This window comes from Accipiter gentilis, chromosome 7, assembly GCF_929443795.1.
Source record: "Accipiter gentilis chromosome 7, bAccGen1.1, whole genome shotgun sequence".
NCBI lineage: Eukaryota > Metazoa > Chordata > Aves > Accipitriformes > Accipitridae > Astur > Astur gentilis.
The window spans coordinates 4,868,709-4,895,670 of record NC_064886.1 but is presented as its reverse complement, the minus strand read 5'-3'; the positions used below and the strand labels follow the sequence as shown (position 1 = coordinate 4,895,670).

At 40.8% G+C, this 26,962-nt stretch overlaps 1 protein-coding gene across 11 annotated transcripts in view; it reads left to right on the top strand.

The window, feature by feature from the left end:
• Positions 1 to 618: 618 nt before the first annotated feature.
• Positions 619 to 26,962, top strand: part of PATZ1 (POZ/BTB and AT hook containing zinc finger 1) — a 31,874-nt gene continuing 5,530 nt past the window's right edge. For 2 of the 11 annotated variants that reach the window (XM_049804710.1, XM_049804713.1), the window contains exons 1-7: positions 624 to 2,069; positions 4,446 to 4,509; positions 7,855 to 7,926; positions 10,299 to 10,470; positions 16,283 to 16,420; positions 18,294 to 19,505; positions 20,873 to 20,994. In XM_049804710.1, coding sequence (XP_049660667.1) covers positions 766 to 2,069; positions 4,446 to 4,509; positions 7,855 to 7,926; positions 10,299 to 10,470; positions 16,283 to 16,420; positions 18,294 to 18,712 — 2,169 coding nt within the window. In that variant the 5' untranslated portion in view covers positions 624 to 765 and the 3' untranslated portion in view covers positions 18,713 to 19,505; positions 20,873 to 20,994. Of the gene's footprint in view, positions 2,070 to 4,445; positions 4,510 to 7,854; positions 7,927 to 10,298; positions 10,471 to 16,282; positions 16,421 to 18,293; positions 19,506 to 20,872; positions 20,995 to 23,169; positions 26,935 to 26,962 lie in introns of those variants that run through there. The other 9 variants (XM_049804718.1, XM_049804711.1, XM_049804714.1 and 6 more) reach the window with 9 other exon arrangements.

Below are 26,962 nucleotides of genomic sequence, written 5' to 3'. Positions count from 1 at the left end.
CTGCTGGCTCTGGCTGCTCTTGCATTGGCGGATGCGGGGAGGGAGGGGGGCAGGAAGCGGGGGGGCAGGGGGGGAGCCCGAGTGGCTGGAGGGGGGGGGGGGTCTCTATGAATAGGGTGGGGGTCTTCTCGGCCGAAGAAGAGAGGAAAGTTTGCGGCGCCGGCGGTGCGGGTGCGGCGAAGCGGGCGGGGCCCGGACCGGAGCCGGAGCCGGCGGCGGCGGCGCTTGGTCGGGGAGCAGCAGCCGGGGGGCCCCCGCTGGATTTTTGTAGGGGGGGTGGTATCGCCCCCTCCTTCTCCTCCCCCCAGGGGTGAAAGTGCAAGAGGAAGTGCAGCCGCTGCCATCTTTCCTCCGCTCCAAACACACAGGGACGGACGGAGCCGGCAGCCCGGAGCCGCAGCCGCCGGAGCCCCCCTCCCTCCCGGCTCGCTGCAGCCGCGCCGCGCACGCCCCTTCCCGCGGCGGCCTCCGCGGCCGCAGCGCCTCGTGGCGGCCGGGCCCGGGCGGAGCTCGCGCGCCGGCGGCCGCGGCGGCCCCGCGCGGCGCGCGCCCCTCCGCCGCCCGAGCCTTTTGTCTCGCCCCCCCCCATCCCCCCCACCTTCCCTCCCTCTGCAATCCCCTCGCGCTGTGCAGGGAGCGCAGCGCGCGCCGCCGCTCGTCGGCCCGGACAGGGGCGGGGAGGAGGAGGAGGAGGAGGCGGCGCGCGCCGCCGGGCGGCCTGAGAGCGCGCGCCCCCTGCGGGCGCCAGCGGGGCGGCGCAGCCCCATGGAGCGGGTGAGCGAGGCCGCCGCCTGCGGCCCCTCGTCGGGCTGCTACACGTACCAGGTGAGCCGGCACAGCGCCGACATGCTGCACAGCCTCAACCAGCAGCGCAAGAACGGCGGCCGCTTCTGCGACGTGCTCCTGCGCGTGGGCGACGAGAGCTTCCCGGCGCACCGGGCGGTGCTGGCCGCCTGCAGCGAGTACTTCGAGTCGGTGTTCAGCGCGCAGCTGGGCGACGGGGCAGGAGGCGGCGGCGGCGGCGGCGGCGCGGAGGGGGGCGCGACGGAGGCGGCGGCGGCGGCGGCGGCCGGCGGGGCCGCGGCGGTGGCCGGCGGGGCCCCCGGGGGCGGGCGGGAGCTGGAGATGCACACCATCAGCTCCAAGGTTTTCGGAGACATCCTGGACTTCGCCTACACGTCGCGCATCGTGGTGCGGCTGGAGAGCTTCCCGGAGCTCATGACGGCCGCCAAGTTCCTGCTGATGCGCTCCGTCATTGACATCTGCCAGGAGGTCATCAAGCAGTCCAATGTGCAGATCCTCGTGCCCCCCGCACGCCCCGACATCATGCTCTTCCGTCCGGGGGCGGCTGACCTCGGCTTCCCTCTTGACATGACCAACGGTGCCGCTTTGGCACCCAATGGCAACGGCATCGCCGGCATGCCCGAAGACGAGGCCACGCGGGCTGCGCTCACTGCCGCGCAGTCCTCCCTACCTGTTTTGCAGGGGGTGGACCGCCTGCCCATGGTGGCGGGACCTCTGTCCCCACCGCTGCTGGCCTCGCCTTTCCAGAATGTTGCTGCTAGTGCCCCCACTTTAAGCACCAAGAGGGGCAGAGGGCGTCCCCGTAAGGCCAATCTCTTGGACTCCATGATGTTTGGTACCCCAGGGGGCCTGCGAGAGGCCGGTATCCTGCCTTGTGGCCTCTGTGGGAAAGTATTTACGGATGCTAATCGTCTTCGTCAGCACGAGGCTCAACATGGGGTGACAAGCTTACAGCTGGGCTACATAGACATCCCACCCCCAAGACTGGGTGAAAATGGTGTCCCGGGTCAGGATGACCCTGACGCCCCCCGAAAAAGAAGCAGGACGAGGAAACAGGTGGCCTGTGAGATCTGTGGCAAGATTTTTCGGGACGTGTACCACCTGAATCGGCACAAGCTGTCGCACTCTGGCGAGAAGCCTTACTCTTGTCCGGTGTGTGGCTTACGGTTCAAGCGGAAAGACAGGATGTCCTATCATGTTCGATCTCACGATGGCTCTGTGGGAAAGCCCTACATCTGCCAGAGCTGTGGAAAAGGCTTCTCCAGGTAAGAGAGTACTTATAAGGACCATAGACACAAACGGAGACCTAGGAAGTTGTCTTTCCTACCCCTTGGGAAACGAGAACAATTTGTACTTAGGATAGTTTGGCTGTTCCACGTTATAATGTCTCGAGAAATGGGAACTTCCATCATTTCCACTGGGACGCTATTCTACAGTCTCTTGAAAGGGTTTAAAAGTAATTAAGGCATAGAACTGGGAGTCAGCTGGCTTCTGGGTAACATTCCCAGCTTTGTCCCAGGCTTGGTGTATGCGTGTCCTTGGGCAAATCAGTTAGTCTCTCCCTCAAATGACTCTTCTGTGAAATGGGTATTGAAATAATTACCTACCTCACATAAGTGTCTCGAGACTACTGATTTGTAGGTAGTTTGAAGGTGCTGTTGAAGTGCAAAATATTAATACATCTCAAGATTATTATTTTTCTCGTATCCATTTTAAATTTTCTTTTTCTTAACTTCCCTTCATTTCTCTTAGTTCGTAATGTTTTTTATCACCCAAATGTGAAGGAAGAGGTGAGATTTCAAAGGCTGCAGCATCAAGTATCTTTTAATACATGATCTTTGTGTCCTTTGGGTTTACATCCTTCTGAAGGGGATCCTGTTTCTGCCCTGCAACATACGTAAGATCTGTGCATTTAATGTTGCTGATTTTTTGTTGTCGCTGTTTGTGGGAGTTAATTTAATAAGTAGTTTGATACGCGTAGTCATGTTAGTGGTATCTTATAGTCTGAGCTAATGAATTTGAAACTTTTTTGGAAGTTTGATGCTCGCTTTGAGACCAGGAGTAGTGGGGGGAGGGGGATGCGTACACTGTGTTACTTTTGCAGCAGCAGTCGGCTTTCTACAGCAGTTGATTTGCTTTTACAGGAGGGAAGGAATCGAGATACTAAAACGAATCAAAAGGCTACTAGGGCTAGAATTGTCCCAGCTATAGAAATGTAGGAATTGTGCCCCTGCTAGCTCTTTCTGATAGAGGGACTTCTTGCTACTGAAATAAATTAAGAAAACGTAGACTTTTTTGGTTTTTTTCAAATCAGCGATAATTAGGGGTGCATCTTCATATGGACTCCAGATTTAGTGATGGAAAGTCATGAAATGAAAATTTCCTCTGTGGCTAGAAGTGAAAGCGCTACCTGGGATCATCTGACAATTTTTGTTATTTTTATTCACACTTAAAAGTTTTCTGCTGTTGCTGTGTGAAAGGTTTTTGTCAACAAGGGAAAGATACCTGTTGAGGTCTCATTTTTCTGAGTTAAGTCAATGCGAACAGGGAGGAATGCTGTTATAAAAGTAAACAACAAACGCGTCTACACATCTTTGTAAAATCAAAGTATGAATGCAAAGTAGAGACTCTCTAAGTTTCAGTATTCAGGCGCAGGAGCAGCCAAAGGAAGTTGGAAGCGTGATGTCTAATTTTAGTGTCCTTTCCTTCACTCAGTGGCACAGCACATGAGGTTGCTAGGCTTGAGGTACCTAGCAGAAGGACCCCCAACCAGTCTTTCCGGTTACACTGCTCCAGGCCACTAGCTGCTGGAGCATCAGGTTTTAACAGCCTGACTGCAAAGTTCAGTCTATTTTCTGTCTGCAGTGCGTGAATTCCATCCCGCGCCCTCTCATTGGCGCAGCTGGAAAGTTGGGGGAGGAGAGGGTGGAGAACTTGTTTCCAAGCAGTTTTGGCCTCATACAATGAAAGGCTTTCTTCCCACTAGGAGAGAAACTCCCACCAGGAAAATCTGCAGCTATTCAGTCCTCTCTTCTTCAAAGTAGGCTTTACTGATTGTGAAGAATGGTCTAACTTTTTTTTCAGTAATAATTTGCTCTTCCATTGCACCTTCTAGTTGGGACCTTCAGAGCACTTTATTTTTATTAATGCAGTCTCCCCACCAAGTTGTGAGTTAGGACAGTATTTTTTCATCTTGCTGGTGGAAAATGTGTCACAGCAACAGAGTTTAGAGTCAGTCTTTTTGCACAGAGGTGCTTAAAGTTGGCTGCTTACATCCGTGCTTGGGACATAAACCAAAAGGGTCTGATTTTCAAATATTCAGCAACTGTAAATCAAAGTGCCCTGATTGTCAAGATCTAAATAGGATTTTGGAAGGAGACATGCAGGCTTGAAAATTGTAGCTTGTGTTTTCTCTGATCATTCAGTCAGTCATAATTCCTGAGAAAATGCTAACCTTTTTAGTAAGTTGCAGAGAGTTGTTGGTGATCTGGTTCTTGGAAAGTTAAATATCGCTACGTTTGTAATAGATCCATCACTGGGATCATATCTTTTTTTTTTTTTTTTTTTTTTTTTTTTGGTTAAAAATGTAAGTTTATTTTTAGTATTTGTTTTAAGTGTGCTTCTGTGTATTTTCTTTTAAGGCCAGACCACTTGAATGGACACATCAAACAGGTGCATACCTCAGAGAGACCTCACAAGTGTCAGGTAGGAGCTGGAGGGGTTTAGATTGATGTATGGGTAATCTTTGGCATTGCATTGATGTGTGCAGACAATTATGAAGTATCAGTAAAAATACCATGTGTGTGTGAATTGGGATAAATGATTGTAAATAACAGCGTTTAACAGTGACAGCTGCTTTACATCCCTCCCGTCCCCCAGCCCCTTGTGTCATCTACAGCTTTGGTCCTCCTGCCTCCCTCCCCTTCTACCAGATGTTCTTCCCTGCTGCTCTGTCCCAGTCTCACCCTGGATCTCTTACCCAGCCACCTTGTCCCTTACCCAGCCACCTTGTCCCTAGGCTTAGAGTCAATGTCACTGATGATTCCCTCCTTCCCCCCTCCCCCCCCCCCCCCCTGCTTTTTTTTGATTGCAGTTGTTGCCAAACAGGAGGCTCCAATGCTGACTTTTTTTTTTTAGAATAATTTCAAATAAAATTGGTAAATTACATAACTTGCCAAGATGCTCTCTTTTTTTTTTTTTTATCACATAGCCTTCAGAACATTGCACTGAGCAAAATTGGAAGCTTTTTTTTATCCTGGGGAGAATATAAATAACAGCATCACAGTATCCTTTGTAATACAATGTCATAATGTTGTATGTAGTTTTTTTACAGTTAATAAATTATTAGGGTTTGAAAGCTCAAATCAAGAAAGTTATTTTGTAATTCATTTGTAGAGGGATTTAAAAGGTGCCTGGAAGTAAGGGTTATTAAAACCAAAGTTGAGAATCAGCTTCTGATATCACCCGCTGCCTTCACATAGTTGTTGGGCAAACTTCTAAAACATTTGTTGGGCTAGCAGTCTCCATGCTTGGTCTCTGAAGAAAGATTTATTTAATTATTTATCTAAAGAAAGTTGGAGCAAGATAATTTTCATTTTCTTTGACGACAGTGAAGGTTAGAGGATTTTTTTTTCTTCTAAAATTTTTTAACCACATTTTATGAACCTAGTCCTACATGACTGCTGCCTCCTGATCTGTGTTTTTTATCCCATCTCTTGACACCCCTCTCCTATGTTTCCTTCAAATTGTTGAGAGTTTTGAAACATTTTGCAACTTTTAATAATCCAGTGTACATTTTTTTCAGACATATAGAGCAATCTAAAGGTTTCTGTTGACCTCCATATGATCTGTGGAAGCCCAGCACCTTTGAAAATCGGGCCATAGAGCCTTCACATTGATTTAACTGCATATTGTATATAAAGCCTTAGATTGGCTTAAGCTTCTTAAGATGATTTAGGGATTATAGATTTATATAAATTGCAAAATTCCACTCATAAAAAGACTTCACAATTTGGGGATAGCGAGGGGTCTGGGTGGATGAACTGAAGATGACTACGGATTTTTTCCATAGGCATGTATTTGTGTGCAAGTACGAGAATGAATGTTTAGGTCCCAACATAAACAGAAACTCCTCATTCGTTTGCCAGTTGATATCAAGGTTATTGAACGAACACCATTTATGTATAACGTTGATAGACATGAATTGTCCTTTGCCAGCTGATGCCTGATAACTTTTGTTTAGTTTTCTGATTGATTTAAGAGTATTAAATATAAACTCCGTAAGTGTGAATCAGAGAATACACTAAGAGCTAGAAAGTAAAGAAATACAGAAGCTAAGATTGTACAGCCAAGCTCAACTCCATCTCCTTGCACACGTGTATTTTGTGATAGCAATTTCTAAGAACAGTGTTTCTCATTGTGTGTTGTCTAAAGTGCCGTAATACTGTTTGCACTGTTCATTTCAGTTAAAAGGTATAGGCTAGAGGTTACAAGCATCAGGGCAGAGTTGAGGTTGTCATTCAGGCTTGGTTTGTCCTTGATTTTTGACTGCTTAACCCCTCAAAGTTAATTTTTCATGAATCTTAAGGTGTAGAAAATTTGTGTCTTTGCAAAAAATGCTTCATAATATCCTGTCAGATTAAGAGAGTCTTCTTAAATGTGCACAGACCTGATATACATGGTACAAACCACGGAAGGGGTGCTATCATGCTGAAAATTTGTTTGTAATCTGAAAGCTGATGTATAAACCGATCAAGTTCTCCTTGTGATTATCTCATAACCAGTCACACTTCTGTTCCATGATGTGTATCTAAACACAGAATCTGGCCACTAAGAAGGAAAATAGCTTAATACTGGCATGTTATTTCCCCATTTTCCATTGATTTTGTTTGGCAAATTAGCTCTCCATGAGAGTAGCCTGAACAGCATTGAGCGTCCTTTTTGAATCTGTTGAGTTCCCATTGAAAATTCCTCTTATTGTCATGCTTTGTTTATGTTTACTGCAAAGAGAAGTACTCTGTCAGTAAACAGAAAAGCTTTCCAGAATCCTCTATTGTAATGGCATTCTTGGAAGTTGTGCTCTGTTACGATTTAAACAAAATCCACTGGCTGTTTACCTGAGCCCTCATGTATCTTTGCAAACCAGTGGATATCTAATGTTTTGTTGATGTGGCATCGTGGTATATTTCGGACTACCAAAACAAAAGCATGAAGGTGTCAACCCAGCTTCAGAATAAATAAAATGAAACTATGAGAAGCAGGACAATTTTAAGCTGAACATCACTCCAACAGCTAGTTTTCAGTGCTCAGCATGCAGTCCTGCACTCATCCCCCTAAAATAATGGCTGTGCTTCACAGATCTTTGAAAAACTATCCCAATTTCCAACACCTATAGCACCTGATGCCAGACAAAGACCTGATTCCAGCTTTTTCATTACTGTTAAAATAGACTCAGAATAGGGAAGGCTTCCACAGAGCCAGGGCAGCTGAGAAATCAGATCCAAGAAGTTGCTTTGGTGCCCAGGCAAGACACCAAATGGCACTCTGGATCTTCTGCCTTGGATTGTTGCACTGGTGATTTTTTATTTATTTATTTACTTATTTATTTTTTAAATCTGACAGTTTAGTTCTGGATGTAGGAGAAGGGGTAAATCAGTTTTCTGGCCATAACGGGATAGCTCAGTTTGCTGACTTGTCATATGGGAAGGGGTAAAGCTGGGTTGTCAGCTTTTGAGTGTGAATGGTACGAAAGTTAGACTGCAGTTTGGGAGAAAATGGTGATCTGAAAATTTGTGGACACAAACGAACAAGGGGAAAAAACAGAAGTTTGCTCCTTCTCAGAGACAAGAGACAGGTTGTTCTTCTGTCAATTTAAATTTAAAAAAAGAGAAAAATGCAGGTTAAATTAAAGCACAACTTTTGACAAAAAAAAAAGATCTATTTATTTAAGTAAACCTAAAATTGGCGTCCCAAGTCCAGTGCTTTTCCCATTGATTTCAATGCAGAATGAGTTTCTTCCTGTCCTAATTTCTCTTACTTCCTGCCTATTAGCAGGAAAATGGCAGCCACCATGGAATAAGCTCAGAGACATCCACATCCATAGAAAAGTTGAAACTTCAAGAGGTATTTCTTAAACAATGTTTTTTTTAAACTTTATATATATTCTTTTTGATCTATTTATATACCTGTGCAATGTTTGATAGGAAAGCACTGGAGAGTTTTCTTCTATGATTAACAATTAATGATAAATACTTAGCACTCATTTAGCACTTCACATCTTTTGTAAAATAAAACTTTTTTTTTTTTTTTGCTCTATACCTTTTATAAATATTAACTATTTGAATATTAACTTTGGGGTTTTCTTTAAACCTAGTCCTGTCTCCCATTGTTATGATTCAGCTAAACTGGTTCTTGCTTTCTCCACTGGACTTAATTTTTTATTTTTTTTTAAGCTTCTTTGCAGATATATTTACTATATAGCTTACCCAAAGGTTAACTTTGCACAACTCAGCAGCAAGAGTGAGAAATCAAACACAGAAATGATTATATTGCCTTTCCCTAAGCTTTCAACTGGATAAGTTCAATATGGGACAGATATGGTTTTACTTCTGGCATCCCTGTATTTATGTGATTTGTCTCTGGTCTGCTTTATCAACTAATGCACTCCCAATGCTTTTGTTTGGACGCTTACTGTGGCTCAAGATTTTTAGACTTACTGATGATGATCTCTTGGCTGTCATCCTTGATTGTCTAGTTATATATCTTTAGCTGATATCCAACAGATTGGTTAGTATCAGTGCTGGAATCCTGCCTTAAATGAGTGTTTACCTCTAAGAACATTTTAGTAAGTGAAAGCTGCACCTGTTTTGCTCAGTGCTGTGTATTGAGATTTCAAATGAAGAGAAATCTTTCGTGTTCAAGAATTTGCCTCTTCATCTTCACTACTTTTAATTTATGAATCTTTGGTGAGCTTAGTTAAACTGTGTATCGCAGAAATCCAGATAATTTTGCTGTTGTCTTTTTAAGTTCATTAAGTCCTGATCCTCTGGGGTGCTAAGTCTTACGCTTGCTGCAGAGTAGCCTCAGCTCTATGGGAGTTTACCATACTCGAGCAACTCATAGGATCGAATGGGTGTAAAGCCTGTTGAAATTGATAGGCACTTTTCAGCTGCCTTCAATGTTTTTTCAATTAAGCTCTTGATTAACTATATTATATAATATTATATGGTTTATCCTCTTCTGCATTACCAATTTCACTTTTTTGAAGTTATAATTTTGGAATTTTACTAGGATTGCTACTTTAACAAGTCTATCACTATTGAAACAGTTGTTTAATTACACACTGATACTTGAAAAGACAGAATATATCCAGTTCCCAAGTCACCTAATAGCCTCATATTATCTCTTGGGGGTTCTGGTTACACATCTTAAAACTGCGTTATTTTATATAAAGGTGGTATAAACGAAACACTGTACATTCTTGAATGTCACTGTTGCCCGCTTGGTCTGGTCATTCTAACGTATGTTTGCTTTTGTTTTTCTTCTCACAATTGTGAGCTGTGGTTTCAGACTATATCTTTAATAACTTGTACAGCGTATTGCTGGTGATTTATTTTCCTTCACATGTTAGAGACAGAGCAAGCCTTTCAGAACTGGCAGGCTGTTGTAATAGGCTATATACATAGTCTGCATGCCTGCCAATTGCTATGATTATAAAAATGGGAGGGAGCCTTCGCTCATCATATGTATTATGTCTGGGAAGTGGGCAAGTAGAATCAATATTATCTTATGCCAAATCAAGCTTGTTTCATGGCAGTAAGTGGAATATGATACCTTGATCAGGGGTAAGTTATAAACAGATTACAGTGTTTGATACCTGCTCAGTTCTGAGGCTTCACTTCCACAATTTGTCTGCACTGCTACTGTGGATACCAGGATGGCTCTTTTACTGTCTTTCGTCATACTCTCATCCCAGCCAGTTCTCTGATGCTTTGTTTGTATGTCTTCGTGCTCCAAAGGGATTCTGCCTACTGAAGTTAGATTGATCAGATCAAAGAGTAAAATTTAGGAAGATGACAAGAGAGGACATTTTGAGTGGTCTAAAGTGATTGATTGCTCAGTGAAATGGCAGAACTTGCTGTAAATGGAACAAAGTGGTTTGTGCTATTTCTTTTGTTAAATATTACTTGAAGTTTTAGTATCTCCATCCTCAGAGGAGCTAAGGCCTTACAACTCTACCTTGATTTAAGTTTTACTGTCTGTAGTACATTAGAGCTGTTTTCTTGCTTTCTTAATTCTTTCAAGTAGTAACATCAGATCTTGTACAGTGTGTTGGTGATGTGAATTTTTTATTTGTGGGAAAATGGCTTGTGCATCATGTCATTTGTGTGTTTGCACAGGATCTAAGGTATTTACTCTAAAGAATACTAAATATATTCGACAATATCAGTGCTTTTAGCAGTTGATGAGTCACATGGTTCTCATTATACCTGCAGACTTGTAATGCTTCCTTTGCCACTCGTGACCGACTGCGCTCACACCTAGCATGTCATGAAGACAAAGTTCCATGCCAGGTGTGTGGGAAGTATTTGCGAGCAGCATATATGGCAGATCATTTGAAGAAACATAGTGAAGGACCAAGCAATTTCTGCACTATCTGTAACCGAGGTAATGAAGAAACTATTTTTTTTTATTTCAGTATGACGGGACAACACTTGAGGGAAGTTGTAAGGCTATGTGACTGTCTGCAACAGGAGGAGGTTATACCGTGTATGTATGTATTATTGAATACTTAACCCTGAAACTGTTGGAGCTATAGGTCTGGCCTTTTTACATGGCTGATAGTTCCTGAAGAAACTCAGTTTAAACCTGAAGCAAATTGTTTCTAGACAGTTTTAAGAATTTTATTTGCTAAATAGCCAAATCCCTATAAAATAACCATGATACGTTGCCTTGCTACTATTCACCATACCCCTTTTTTTTCCCTATACCTGGTTAGCCTTGAGTCCTTGTGATCAGTTTGGAAGAAGAATCTTTGAAATACACACCAAGTTGAAAATTATACACTGTACATAAAAAAATCTACATTAAGTTACCACTCTTGCTTAACCTCCTGGTGCAGCAGTAGAGTCAAGCTGCTTCTCCCTCTTAACACAAGAAATTGCTTTGTATTAAGGTACATTTCTAACACAAATTTTGTAAAGAGTGCTAGAAATGTGCTTTACCTTTATTTATTCATTTATTTATTAACTATTTACAAATACAGCTTTTCATAGAATCATAGAATATCTTCAGTTGGAAGGGACTGGTAAAGATCATTGAGACCAACTCCCTGCTCCTTGCAGGACTACCTAAAACTAAACCATGTGACTAAAAGCTTTTGAAGCTTTTCCATCTGTTTGTGGTACTCTTCAATTGGAGAGAGTTGTAAATTTAGACTTCGTTTGGTGTAAGGCAAGCTGGAAAAATAATTTGGGATTATTGGTGTCTTTTGGGGTTTTTCTGAATTATTAATACACAACTTCAAAATATATTGTTGGTTCACACAGGCATACATACCTAGAAGTGCAGGAAGACGTTGCTGCTGTGTTTTGGGATCTTTTTTTTCTTTTTTTCTGATGAGCCTTTTTTTTATGCTGAGTGTTCCCTTTTCCAATTTAAGGGAAGTGAAATCATTTGAGAGAATAAAGCAGTTCTGTATTTAATGTGAGGACTGTACAGGGAGCTTTTGGATAACTAGGAGTTGATGCATAATGAGAGACATTAAATTGCAAGGGAGGTATTTCCAGTGGTTGAACAGTCTGTTAGGTCCTGAAAGTGATGTTAACAGTTTGAGTGGAAAAGGCACGTGGGTTGAAAATCTTCAGATTCTGAAGCTCCAGGTAGATAGTACAAAATGAAGCTTGGCCGCCTTTTCAGCTGAAAGCCTATCTTCTGAAAAACTGCTTAAGCTTGCCCTCATTCTTTTTGTGGTAACATGGAAGACGCTATCCAAGATCCAGGTGCTATCCTGCTCTCCTTCAGTTAAACATGGTGCCAAAGAGAAACTCGTATGGGTTGGGAGGAATTGTCTTGTTTCCAAGATTTGTAAGCATGTGATTCAACTTAATTACCACTGGATGTCAGTGCAGCTCTTTCGAAATTCAGCCAGCATGACAAAGACATCTGGCATTCAAACAATGAAATGACTAAATGGTTTATTCACATTTTACAGGTTTAAATGTACAGTGAAAATATAAATAAAATATATACTCCTCTGTAGAAGGATAGGGAACCTGTGATGCAGCAAACTTTAAGCAACTACTTTCTTCTTACAGTTTGTGTATTTCAGATGTGTTGTCAGAATTTAATCTGCTGTGAATTTCAGTTTACATCAGCACTTAGAAAACGTAATTAATCTGGTGAATTATTCTTAAATAGCTACCCAGTGTTAAAATTCATAGGAAAGGGAAGTTACAGACTAGATTTTTCAAACAACTGTGTTAAGAACTCATTGTTCTATGCTGTGAATTTTTATTACAGATTTATGATCCATGACAGCAGAATTTTTAATCCAAAGTGTTCTAGAATCAAATTATAATGCTCATTGTTTTAAATAGGTATCTTCTAGATTGTAGAGTCTGGCAAGATGAAGTATAGTGGAAAATTTCTGGATTAAAAACATCTATTCAATAGGCATTAGTGTAGTCAGAAGCTACGCGCCACCCCCCTGACTGCAATTGTGCCGTGGCTATGGTGCTTGTGCAATGGGATTTTGTTTTATTCTTCCCTCAGCTAACGTCCTCATGTATTTTTTTAATTGGAACTTAGCTGGTGCTGGATATAGTAATTGTCAGGCTCTGGATATAGTAATTGTCAAGCAAGAATGTTCAACCTGCTTGTAGAGAGAATTTTGGATGTTGGCCCACAAAAAAAAAAATGGATAAAAAGGTGACTCTTACGCAGCTGAACATATCCTAGTGTTAAAGACAGAGCTTAGAATCCCTCAATTTATCCCATCAGACTGAGGGCTTTTTCTGTGGAACTTAATCAAGTGTCTCATGTTCTTTTAAAGGTTTAATGGATTTAGGAGATGGGGAACTCGGCACCTGAGTGAAAGCAGTAGCCACTGGTTTGCCATGTCATGCATCTACCCATTTGCTGATTTTATTTTTTTATTTATTTCACAAAATGGCAGTATAAGGTCCAAAAATTACCATCTGTAGTTTGATGTTTTTTCCAGGTTAGTTTCTTACGTAGGGTCTTTATGCTTAGAACAGTTATGGAAGCAATTAAATTTTGTAAAATCAGGGAAGCTGTGCGATTGGGGGGGGGGTGGTGTCTGATATTTTCTGTGGTTTTTTTGTTTGGTTTTTTTTTTTTTTTAACAATTCATCTAAAATGTACTTATGAAAACTGATCCTCAATCCTCACTTTTAAAGACAAATTCTCTTTAATCAGTTTAAATAAAAGAGACCTGCTCCTGCTTTGTTGTTACATAATCTTCTGTTACCATCCTCAGGAACTTTATTAAGTTGTGTGGACTTTTTCAAAGAACTTAAGAGGTTAATATCTTTGGCAAGTCTAGAACTGGTACCTTGTAATAACATGTGCAACTCAGAAGATTCATTTTCTGTTTCAGACACATATGCATTTTTGTTTCACAGGAATCAGATGAGTTAGGAGAAGGGTAAATATTCCAATCATGAGTTAGATAGAATTTTTTTTACAATAAGATGAATTCTTGTATATTTCATGGTGGATACAGAGTTGATTAAAGCAAGACACATTCTCCGGATGTTTCAGCTAAATCCAAATTAGAATTTTTGAAAAAGGAGCATCCTGCAATTATTTCTATAGTCCATCTCCTTATAGATGTTATCTAAAAGATCAAGGGATAGGTTCCATTTCTATAAAGCAGATCGTTTCCTCTCTATGCATGTTTTTGATGCTGGTTCCTCTGGTATGAAGAAATAATCTGCTCTGCAAAGCTGAGAGATGTATATGGGTAAAGCAATAAATACATTCCTTCTTTGAAAAATACTGCCACTTTATCCTCTGCATTAGCCTGACTTTGTTTTTAAAGACATTTTTAAAAGTAAAGGATTATTGTCTATGAATCCCCCATCTTCCTAGGACAGGCATTCATAATTAAGGTCTGGTGGGAAAAAAAAAAAAAAGGCCGGTGCTAAGTACTTCAGAAAAAGATTAGGATAAAAACAACCAACAAAAAAATCTCACTTCAAACAGTTTCCTATGAAGCTGTTGGCATTCTTACTGCTTTGATGGAAGTTGATGACTCACATGTTCATCTGCCAAGTGCATAAAGGGGAGCTAACCCTTTGCAGGCAGTTTTCATTATATAAAACAATGTACACTACAAATAGAACTGCGGAGTTCAGAAAAAGTATTGTATAGCAGAGATTACAACTTCAGATTTTCCTGTGTCAGTTGTAGGATAGAAAAACACTGAATACCTATGTGTAATGCTTTTTAATGGTTGGTATTGAGTTTTTAATGCATTGCTACATAAAGAGGCTCATCTCAGCATGCATGTGGTTATTAGACACATGTATGAAATAAGGGAAGTACCTTGTAGGTGGAAGTATCACCATTGTACGTATACATTTTGTCCTTTTCTCTACCAGTCAAACACTTGTTCTTTCCATGTCTACAGTGAATTTTTGGTATTTAGAAAAATATATTTTCTTGTGACCCAGTGAGATATTCAGTACAGCATTTTGCATCTGAGGGTAGGTCTTGCATTATATTGGAGGATAATATCATTGCATTAATTCCCTGGATGACTTGGCCTAGGTGATTCTGCTCCATTGTGGTTTGAGGGTCATATGTTCTTGGTTTCATCAGCTGTGATGTATCTACTTTTCTGTACTTTTATCTTCAACTCAGGAGTCTACAGTAACTCTCTCTTGTTCATCCTCAGCAGCCTGCCCTTTTTCACTTTCAGCATGTTGCTGTGGAGTTTTGTCTTGCTCTGCAGGTCCTGTATATATAGATCTTAATAACCCTTGAATACTCTTTGATCCAGGCTTCTAAGAAAAGTCTGGGTAGAGGGATATTTTGTTGGGTAGGCACAGGGAATTCTAGTGTAAAGCCACATTCGTTATTAAATTCAGCACCTGAAACTAACAGCTGCTGTCAGAAAATCCACCCCAAAGATGTATGCCAGTATTGATTTTGCATCCTTCCTAATATATTATTATATATCATCAAATGTAAGTGCAGTTATATCACTATAAAAATGGCTTTACAGTAGTACATCTATTCATATTTGAAGTGAAGCATTGGTATGAAAGTTCTCTTGCAAGGACTTGTGCTGTAAATGCTGTATTGGTTAAAAAAAAATAATCTAGGTCCTGGGTTTTCTCTATCCAGAAAGGGAACCTGGAACTCTGTGTCCATGATGGTGAAACTTGTGTTGTGTTCTCAGGTGTTAAAGGAAAATGTTTCTAACATGAAAGTGCCATAATATTCTGTTCAAAATATAACAGAAAATTAAGATGGTTGTTCATAGGCTTACCTGTGTAGGAAGTCTTTAAAAACTCTATCCTCGTTGTACCTCATGTGTGGTCCAAATGTACTAGTACTAATTGCAAGTCTTATTAAAATTGAATTTAAAAACATTCCAAAGTATATGTGAGATAATTTACTGCATTAAAGGAAAAGGCCATATTTGTGAGACTTCAAAAACAATTTTTAAAAGCACATGCACAAATGTAAAAACTGTTTTATCAGTTGTTTGAAATACATGGTTTTAATTTCAGTGGTTTGGGCTTACAGATCAGAGCTAATAGAGATACTGAAATTTCATTTTTAACTTTTTTTTTTTAAGTGCAGACAAAATATGAGTTTCAGTATGTTTTTTAAAACTCAGGATGAGCTGAATGGAGGAAATGTTTTTCAAAAATTACTATAGAACAAAATTGTATACCTTAAAAACTCAGTAGTTTTAGCTTTCTGCCTTCTAGGAGTCACTGTAAATGCTAGAAACCTAAGGGGAAAGCACACTAAATACTAAACAGCATTCCTTCAAATCTTAACAGCATAAAATAAACTAATTTGAACTATCTTCCAAAATATGATCAGATGATGAAGGCATTTTTAATTAAAATAAACCAGCACAAAAATGGTGAAGAGACATGGGTGCCTTTTTGTATCATGTCTCTTCTGCCTTTTTTTCCAGAAGGTTTCATGTCATCTGCTAGGTTTGCTTACATAGGATTTGTTTCTCAAGGAGGCTGTTCTTTCATCATGACTTCCACAAAGCAAATGAAGTCTAATGAAAGGTATGCTTTACACTCATTGCCTGATTATGTCTAGGAATCCTACTTGAGCATATGTTGTAGGTAACCAGAAATCAAGCTAGTATAATGGCAACTTTGTAATAGGGATTAGGAACAAGAGAAAGATTGAAAGAACGGGGAAGGCAGATGTGTGTCTTTGCTGGTGGCAGGATCTCATCTCCTTTTATCTTGTTTAGGTTTCTCCTCTGCCTCCTACTTAAAGGTCCATGTTAAAACCCACCACGGTGTTCCCCTTCCCCAGGTCTCCAGGCACCAGGAGTCCATCCCGAATGGGGGAGCAGCGTTCCACTGCGTCAGGACCTATGGCATCAAAGGCAAGCGACTCGCTGCTCTGCATCTTTCTGCTCTGTGCAGAACTTTGTGTTGTGGGATGTTGGGCTGGGCATGAGAAAGGGGAGGGAGGAAGGACAGGGAGAAATACTGGAGAGAAGCTTAGGGAGATGCAGAGAAATTACGTAGCATCACATAGTATGTAATATCTGTCCTTGGAATAGCTGATTTAACAAGTCTGGGGGAAGGAGATGGACACGTAAGGGTACATGAATTTTTGGCAGCTTCTTTGATTTTAGAGGTTGAAAAAGCCATGTTAGTTCATCTTGACCATCTTCCTAGGAGCAGTCAGTATTTTAATTTTGCCTGAGGGGTGCAGATCCTTGGCAATTCCTTAGTCCCACTATACTTGAATATCGCGTCAGTCAAATGGGAGCTGCAGAATGCAGTTCATAAAGATTCTTGAGCGGTGAAAGCAATATTCATCCTCAGGTTGATGAGGAGCCATGCAACTATCTGTAGTTAAACTTACATTTTTTAATGCTGTTGTTGGGGAGGAGAGGTAGAGTGTAGAGGGTGATAATACTACTGCCACTTCTTTTGGGTTTTTAACCTGCATTTAACTTCTGGGGAAAAAAAAAGAAAAAAGATATTTTTGTAAGAGTAGCTAAAGAGTATTTAACTTCTGAATTGTAAACCTGTTGCTAATCTATGTAGAATAGCTTGCTTTTTGCTTCCTGGTTTGAGCTGTCAGTATTCCTGGTGAAGCTGAAACACCAGCAATTTCTTCAAAACCATGGTTGTCCCAAAAAGTTATGGTTTTTTTCTTGCCCAGGAGAACACAGCAGGCTGGGTTAAACAAAGTCTGTGCCAGTGGAAAGCTAAGTTGTGTAATATTTTTCTGTTGAAGTCCTGATAGAGTTACTACAGAAGCACTTTGGTTTTGGGTGGTGTGCTGACTTAACAAGAGATTTACTCCAGCTCAGTGGTGTATTGATTTCATGCATATCCTGTTTGGTTTGTAATGCCGAGTCCAGAGCAAATCTGTCTTTTGGATTGTGCCAAGTGGTTCTTTGGTCTTTTAGAGTTAATAGTAGATACAGCTTATTTGTATTCAGAGACTTGTTTAGGCAGTATGTCTGGGTTTCCCACGCTCATTCATATGAGCTGAGCAAAAAGTGTGGACAAACTTTCTTGGCACACTGCCAGAGGAGAATGGGGAACACTCCAAACATACCAATGGCTTTGCCAGGATATGTATCCAAATGACTCAAAATAGCGTCCGTAACTTCTCTCCTGTTTCACACTACAATATTTAAAGATGGAGCAATTTCAGATTATGAAGTTCACTTTTAACAACATTGCACTTAACTTGTAAAAAAAGAGTTCCTCAAGACTAAATGGAATTGCACTTCTTAAACTGCAGTAGCTCACTGCCGTTTTGCTGAGTATTTCCGGGTTTCTTCACATGTTACTGCAGCCTGTTGTACTTTATTCGGTTTCTAGGCTCTCCCCAAGTATCAACAATATTTCAGAAGTATGGGTGCGAATTGTACAGTTAAAAACTCATCATTATGTCCATCTTTTTGTAGGGCATGAGGTGTAAACGTTGTGAGACATCTTTGGGATTCAAAAAAGTATTATATGAACCAGAGACCCATTATGGGTGCATCAGTATCATGACAAATCCATAATAAAAACCTGGATGTTGCTCTAATAGCAGCCCAGTGGTTTGCAAAGAGGACCTATGGTCAAGGGCTTTAGAATATGAGGGATTGCGATGTTAAATGTGTATCATTCTGTCATGACAGGCATTAATGAAATCAAGTGGTAACCAATATAATCTATTTTAGTGCATGTTAAATACTTCTTGGGGGAGATAAGATTCTGAAAACTTCTCTTTTCTTTTTCCCGTAGAAGGCCAGAAATGTTCACATTCGGACCCGATTGAGAGTTCTGATTCATACGGAGACCTCTCTGACACCAGTGACCTCAAGACTCCTGAGAAACAGAGCACCAATGGGTCCTTCTCGTGTGACATGGCAGTCAGCAAAAACAAAATGGAGACGGAAGGAGAGAAGAAGTACCCTTGCCCTGAATGTGGCAGCTTTTTCAGATCAAAGTCTTATCTGAACAAACACATACAGAAAGTTCACGTCAGGGCCCTTGGTGGCCCATTGGGGGACCTCGGTCCTGCTCTAGGATCCCCCTTTTCACCCCAACAGAACATGTCTCTCCTGGAGTCATTTGGGTTTCAGATCGTCCAGTCAGCATTTGCATCATCCCTAGTGGATCCAGAGGTCGACCAGCAACCAATGGGGCCAGAGGGGAAATGAGATCAGTTTGATCTTAACAAAGCAAAGCAGCAGTCTGGCGATAATGATAAGATGCTGTGAATGAAAGAGGAAATAATGAAATTTGGTTCTATAGCTGAGAATTTTTTATTCATTTTAGCTTCCCTCTTTGTCTCATGCCCTACCCCCACCTTTAAACCTTCACTGGGGAGAGGGAGAAAATGCTTCTTAGCTGATAAATTACAGAAGATGGTGACCTTGAATAGGAGACATGACCTAAAACACCAAATGGAGCTTTAGAGGCTGCTGCTGGTGTTTCGTTATGATCTTCTAAAATAAACAAAAGTTGCCAGCACTGATCTGAGAATTAGACAGTCGTAGTGACCGAGGCACCTGGGGAGCTACAGCTACAGGGAGCTCTGCTTTTGTTCTCTCTCTATTCCCCACCTTCCCTAACCTGCCCCAGAAAAACAGTAAGTTTTAAAACCAGACCCATTATTGACCCATTATTGAATATAACAGTAAGTAAAATGCCCCGTGGTACCTAGCAGGTTACAATGCAGTTGTCCTTATAAAAACAGAAAAATTTAAAGAAGGTGAGAGAATTTGAACCCCTTCTGCCATTTGTGAGGCTGTGAGTGCTGCAGCAGGACTGAACTGCTGAGAAAAATCACCATTCAGAACAGGTTGTTTTTGTTACTTTTAACCATTGAACTTGCTGTCAGGTTTTTAATTCTTTATTATTATTATTTTAGGACCTGTTGTAGTGAATTGCTACTGAAAAGCCAGTCTAAGGCGATACACAGAGCACTCTTAAAGCAGCAGTCACATTAGGGTTAGTATTAATTTTTCTTTTTTTAGATGTACCATAATTAATAACTTGGCTAGTTGATTGTTTTAAGTCTATGAAAGAAATAGTTTTATGAAAAAAAAAAAAAAAAAGAAAAAAAAAAAGGAAGGAAAAATACCATTGCAGTCTGGTTGACTGGTGCTCATTTTTCATGTGGGGACCTAGGGTATAAACACGATCAGCTATCGGGTTAACACTATGTACCACTGACTTGTTTAGTGTGAATAAACCCAGGGGTTCACAGAGTGATTTTGATTTAATTGGATTGGACTCTATTAAAGAAGTTAGTATGTTACTTTGCATCCCCTCGTTTTGTCTGGTTTTTGAGCAATTTAGCCACCTGTCCAAAAGGTGCGCAAATGAGAACCAGTAAATAAGACATTAATCCCACTCTACACTGTGCTGTATTCTTAGTGAGCTGGGCTTTTTGGCTACAGTCATGCTCTCCTGATCTGCCTCTGGTCAGGTTTGCAAAAGCCAGTCTTACTCCTTTCTTTTGCAAAGAAGAAGGGTTTCTACTATAAGAGATGGGAATTGCAAACATCATATCTCTGAAAAAGAATTGATTACAAAATGCAAAGAAGCTGGGCTCTAGGCTGTTGGAGGTTCCATTTTAATCTGTGCAGAAATAGTGTCCTGTCTTGACCCTCCCTTTTCTCCCATGTAACTTGTCAAGATCTTATGTACCAAATCCAGGTATAAATGTTGTTTAACACAGGGTTAGGAGTTAGGAATACTCTGAGTTATAATTATGGTTCTGCTGTTGATGCTCAAGGTCACATAGGACAGCTCCCTGAATTTATTCCTTAATTTCCCATCTGTGAAGAGTTTTCTCTACATCACAATTGCTGTGAGGGTTAATGAGCAAAGGTTTACACAGTGATTTGGTAAACTAAGTTGCTACATGTACTGAATGTTTCTAGAAAGGCCACTCTGAAGAGCCCAAGTCCCACACCAAACTTGCATTCTATAAAACAATAGCTGTTTCCATCATTAATACAGTGCTGGAGCAGGATAGATCACCTCAGACCAGGACCAACATCCTCTGCAGGAGATGTGTCTGTATTAAATGTGAACGTAGCCACAAACTGCTGTTGTGCCACAACTTGTGTTGCCCTGGTGCTCCTAATCCAAACCCTGCAGCTAACGCATAACTGAAATAAGACACATTCCTGTTTTGTTTTTATGTTAGAATTCTAGAGCCTTTTGTAAGTATATGGATTTTGGAATGACATTCTAAATTCTACAGACTTAGAAGCCCCAGCTTCTCTTTTGTAAGAAGCTACTTTTTTTGTACTTACTCTGGAGTGTTATAAACCAAGGATGAATAATCAATGGCTTTCTCTTTATAGCACCAGCACTTTCTAAATTGAGAGCATGTTGCAGTGGACTTGATGTTTTGCTATTAATCTGTGTTGGGAGACTGAAGGACATGTTCTTCTCCATTCATCTTCCCCCAGAATCCCTGGAATAGGTATGAGTCTCATTTAAAAGGGGAAAACAAACAAACAAGCAAGCCCACCTTCAAACTAGAAGCTTCATGGAATTGCTATTGCTGGTACTGGTAAGCTTAGTTGACAAGTAGAAACAGGACATTTTGGAAAGGTAACAAAACATTTTAAAATACCTTGCAAATGTAGACCATACTGAAACAACCTTGTAAACTGCCAAGCAAATCAAGATAGAGCAGGCTTTCCAGTCAGCATAACAATTCATTGGGATTAGCAAATGCAACTGCAGTCACTCTGATTTATTAATAGCTTGTATTTAAACCACCAGGAAAATTTCTGTTGATTTGAGGCTGTATTCTGAAAGATAGAAGGTTTGTGTCCCTGATGTTCCTATATGCACTCGAAGAGGGTGCACTAGTCATAAAATTCAACTCCCAAAAGCCAAGTCCAGAATATAGGATATTTTCATCCTACATTTAGCTCCACTGACTTTAGTGTTACTAGTGGGTTGAATTTTGGCCATGTGTATCAGAATTTAATTTTGAACTCTACAGAATTTGACCTGATGAAACAAATGAAAAGCCTTGAACTAAAAAGGAAGCCTTCTAAAATACTAACTGTGCATTTTGCTTGTCAAAGAAAATGCTTACTAAGTTGTCATGAATACATTGAATGAAAGCTACTTACTTCTCAGTCTAGTGGACAGGGAAACAAATTGGGCAGGAAGCTAACAATCCTGAAATGACAGTTCTAAATCATCCTAGTGTAAATGGGAGAGATTTGCACCAACACAAGAGACTGGTGCAGACTAGTGCCAGCAGGAGGTTGGGCGTATGTTTAACACTGGTGTGTTTTCAGAGCTTTTTGCTTCTTTGGGGGCATATAGTTCCGTTGTGGATAGTAATTTAATGTACGTGCAAATTCTTTATATTCTGTACTTTGGGAAATGTCTCCTTCTATTGGAACAGAAGACAAACCCAAACAGAAAACTCAGTCTTCTAAGTTCAGGGCTCAAAGGGAAGTACTTAACATGCTCTGAGCTGCAACCTCACTTGTTTCTGTTACATTTTTAATTGGCATATCAGTGTATAGATGATAGTTCTCATTGTGGGCCAGCCCTCCTTTCCTTATCATCATCTTTGGTGGGACTACAGTCCAATGTTTGTGCATTTTTCTGCCAAGAAGGGAACTTCAGTTCATACAAATTTAGATAATCAGAGTTGTAGTCTTTCTTTGTATTATAGGAGTCCCTAAACCTCTCAACTGAGGCTCAGACCCTTGTGTATGATGGAAACATCTTCAACCATTTATAATCTAAACATTAAAGATAGACAAGAAAGGAATAGATGCTTATAGGTGAATGAGTGAAATAAAGATGAAGGACTAAAAACCACTTGCATGCATGCTTAAGTGTTGTGTTGAATGTAGGGGCACAGACTTATCAGGCGTCTTTTGTTGCCTGAATTTATCTTTTTGTACTGTTAATCCACAACAAAGTCAAGGTAAAGCAATTTAATTTGAATTTATTCCATACTAAGTTAAATTGAGTGACATTACCTTGCACTTGCAATGTGTTAGATGTGTGCAAACAGACTTACTAGTGTGGCTCACCTGATGTATGGTAATGTGGTGCGTGTGAGCTCTCAATCTTAAGTGATTTGCCCATGATGACGTGGGAAATTGATAGCAGAACCAGAAATTGAACACAGATTTTTCCTTCTCTCAATCCAGTGCCTTAACTGTAGTAGGGCAAAGTATTATATGTCGGGGGGGGGGGGGGGGGGGGATGATTGTTTTGTTTGTTTTTTTAAAGCCTAGGACTATAAGATGGTGTGGAGTTGGTCTTCCTACCAATCTTTTGAATAATTGCAAATGCCCAGTCACAATTTTAGACCTGTTTGAGTGCCAGTGACTTAGGGAATATTTGTTATTTCCCACGTATTCCCTGAAATTATTGTTCCTCCCTCAACTGCTGTCAGCAGTAAGGAATGACTTGAATAGAAGAGCTGTGTAACTGAATGTCTATCTAACTCAACTAATTGAATTGATAGTATGAAAGCTAACCTAGATTTTGTAGGCTCTGTTGTAACTTTAGTGTCTTGTTTTTTCACTAAATCTTTGTTCCTAGAAATCAATATCTGAACTTATGTCTTGAGTCTGGAGTGGGGTACCACTTTCAGCTTTAATTTTTTTTTAAGGTGCTTGCTTGAGGAAGTAGATGCCAAAGTAAACTTCAAAGGAACTCCAGACTTCAGTGTTGGAAGATTGAACGGAGAGCAAGAGCTCTCTTTGGGTTTCATGAGAGATAAATGGACAAAGTAAAAAAACACTTACCAAAATTTTACATAATGAAACAGGAAAGGCTTTTCTTTATCACCCACAAAAATAATCAGACATTTTCAATTGTTCAGCGTGGCAGAAACTCTGAGAGCAAGTGCCAAACAAAACCACGGAATGTGTTGGCTTTTTCAGCATTATGAATATACCTTAACAGCATTATGAATATTTTAATGTAAATTAAGCCAGCTTTGTACCATTCACCTTTTGCCTGGGCACAGTACCTGAGTTTTAATTGAACAGAACATTAGCTCACAGTGAATCTCTGAGCTTATGCTCTCAGTTCCACCCCAAGAGACAAAACAAATGAGCAAAGAGGGGAAAAAAGCCAATAGGAAAACTTAAAAGGGAAAACAGATTCTGGAAGATTCCCATGTCTCCTGAGAGAGTCCCATTTTTATATCCTGAATGTCCTTCTAAAAACAAGATCCTTCAGCTGTTGTGAATGAGACTTTGGGAACAAATTTGGCTTTCAGCCCAACCTGCTGCTCCCTGTCCCTGTAAGAAGGCTCTGTGTTTTGGAGCGCTGAGCCTGGGACCAGGAGGGAGGCAGTGCTCTTGGGCTGCAGCCTGAGACCACATTTACTGTTACAGAGGCAGGAGCAGCAACATTGGCATAATGTCGTACTGCCTACTTCTGTGGCACCTTCACCCTCCACACATTCCTATGCCAGTATGGTACCTACTCGGATGTGTACAGCTCTGCATATAACTGTGTTGTCTATAAAACAAACCAGAGAACCATTTGGCTAAAAAGAAAAAAAACAACTTAAAAGTAGTTATGTGGCGTAACTGCAGAGTGGTGCAGAACAGGAGCAGGAACACTGGCTGTAAGGGCTTGTGGTGATGGCTGGAATGGTTAAAGCATGTTAGTGAAAAAACCACAGGTGTTTGCTCTGTGGTAGTGGATAATGACTGCTTGTTTGTAAAGAATTAATACCTTGTGTCATCTCTAGTCTCTTCCTGTGTTTTGTTCCCATCTATAAAATAAGATGATGATAACCCTTGGGTGAGAATGTTTCAAGATTTGATTGACATGCCAAGTTGTGCTGCAGAATTGTGCTGCTGAACTCTGCTACAAACGTTTGGCCTCACTGACTTCAGGTGTAATGCAAAGTTAAAGAAACATTTGGCCACATTTTTCCTGAAAGGTGAAATATTTAAATTAATTTAAAGACTGTATGGCACTATTGATCTGCTCTCAGGGTTTATGTGAACAAAGCTTTTCCTGAGTGGCCTCTCTACTTGTACTGCAATTTTGGAGACCTGGAAGTGCTCTGATCTGAGATGTGCTGAAGGAAGGAGGTAACTGGTGTCTCACTGATGTGCCAGTGACTCCCTCCCAGTTCCTGGGTTCCATGTGGACCATGGGGTCACTTTATACAGCCACTGGCAGCCATAAATGCTCTTGAGTTTCCTGCAGTCACATAGTGAGCTTGGGTAAGTGCTTTTATAATAAATCAGTCTCATGCTTGCTAATAGCTTTTTGACTGCTGTGTCCACAAACTGGTGCCTTCTCCAGGCAATTTTTACATGCCCTCTGCAAAGTTGTCAGACTAACTGCTGGCTCTTAAGGAATCAACCAAGCCTTGGTCTTGGGCTCAGAATTTCTCTTCAGTACTGTTGTAATCTGAAAGTTTGCTGCAATTAGTGCAAATACACAGTGTAAGACAGAAAATAAAAGGCTGTTCTCAGATGTCCTGTAGAGTGAACAACTGAAACGCAAGTGTGGGATGAGCCAGGAAAATTGGTATTTTTCCCTGGCTGCACGCCATATGGAAGAGACAGTGCCTTGGAAGGGAAGGAGCAGAAAAGTTTGCCATTGGCTCTGATGAATCCCAATCCTGCTTCTACTGAAGTTGTTGGGAATCCTCCCATTGTCTTCAGTGTGAGCAAGAAAGGATCTTAGGTGAGGATGGATGACTCTTTCCCTACTTGAATGAAGTCTCTTGCCTATTTATGGGCCTGCTTCTATTGAAACCGAGCCTGTTTTAGCCTTTTTGGGTTCTTAGGGACCTGTTTGTATAAAGCAACTTACCTACCTATCTTTTTTTTTTTTTTTTCTATTGTGTGTACTTTTTGTATGTTCTGTTGGAAGGTGAAGCCTCTGTAGAAGGGGATACAAAAACTGATTTTTAAATAGTAATAAACCAAAAGAGAATTAAACTCTGCAGGCTGCATGCATTCATTTCCTGGAGATGGAGAGTAGAGACCATGAGTGCACAGAGAGACAGCCTGTATTTCTCATATCTTGAAATCTTCCTCTTTTCAGAGATAGTTACTGCCTTTGCGCATCTCTGCAGCTCCATAGGAAGACCCATGGTGTGGTGGGCAGGTTGCAACATTGTGTATCAGGATGGCCTTATTTTGATTAGGAAATCCTTTCTTTGGCGCTGTGTGATGAGATTTCTTACTTTCTTTTAGCATAAGTGGATGGAGTAATGACATATCTATGTGAAATTCGGTATTGTCCTAAATGAATACCTGGAAGGCAGTGAAAATAAAAATGAGGCAGGATATATAAATATATTTTTGCAGTGCTTCTGGCCTGCCTACCTCAGGTGCTAGGTCATTAGTCAAATGCACTGTGTTCTAACTCAACACCGTTATATTCTAAAGAAATAAGTGAAGTATGAGGTGAAACTTCAGTAAGCCTTTGTTCCTTCCTGGTCTTTTTGCTTCCTTGTGGTCTTACCAGTTTAAGCCTTAACTTTTTAAAAGAATGGCAAACTGAAGACCAAAATAACAACAGAGGTTTGCCCTATACTGTAAACATACTTAAGGAACAGAGTCTTTGCTTCTCTAAGTAGATGTAAAAAAGTCCACATGCATATATAAGAGTCGTTAAAAAGGCTATCTCTGCATGCCTATGGCATGTGTGCAAGCCAAAGAGAAAATAAAGAGTATTTGCCTTTCTACGCAGGAAAGAAAGGGCAGCTTCCCAAAATAAACAACTCCTCCCACAGCCTTCAGGCAAACACCTGTGGGGAGAGAGGTCTTTCACAGTACCGATGTGCCAATGGTTTTATCTGCTTTCAGGTCAGCTAAGAAAATAAAATCCAGAGGTGAAAGCTCTGCATTGTAAATGTCCATGAATCCTGCGCTTTTATGAGGAAACACTAGTAGCTCTACTGAAAGGTTTGGTCTCTGCTTCTCTGCTCACATGTTGAATTACAAAGAGATGCATTATAAAATGGGTCTCTGCCCTGCTCTTCTGTTGATGACTCCAATCCTAGTCCCAAAATCTTCTAGATAAGAAGATACGTCTGGGTGGTTTTTTTTTTATGTGTACAAGTTTATAACCTTACGGCCTTTCTGTTGGCATGGGATATGGGTTGCTTGCTTATAATGAGAGGTTGTGCTATCTAGGTGTGGTGTATTTTCCACAGGAGTTGGAAGTTTTGCATATTTAAGTGCAACTCTGTAACCTCATGCTTTCCACAATGGAATCTTAACTCTTACTTTGATAATATTCAATTGATTATTGAAGTTTAAACAGCAGAGTTTTGGGCTATCACTTCTGTTTGACTATGAAATCAGCTTCCATTGTGAGTGAAAGACTGGTAGAAGGATATTTAATAATCCCATCCAATTCACTGGAATTTAATTTGAACAGATACCAGAACAGAAATCTTTATGCCCTTTGACTCAAAT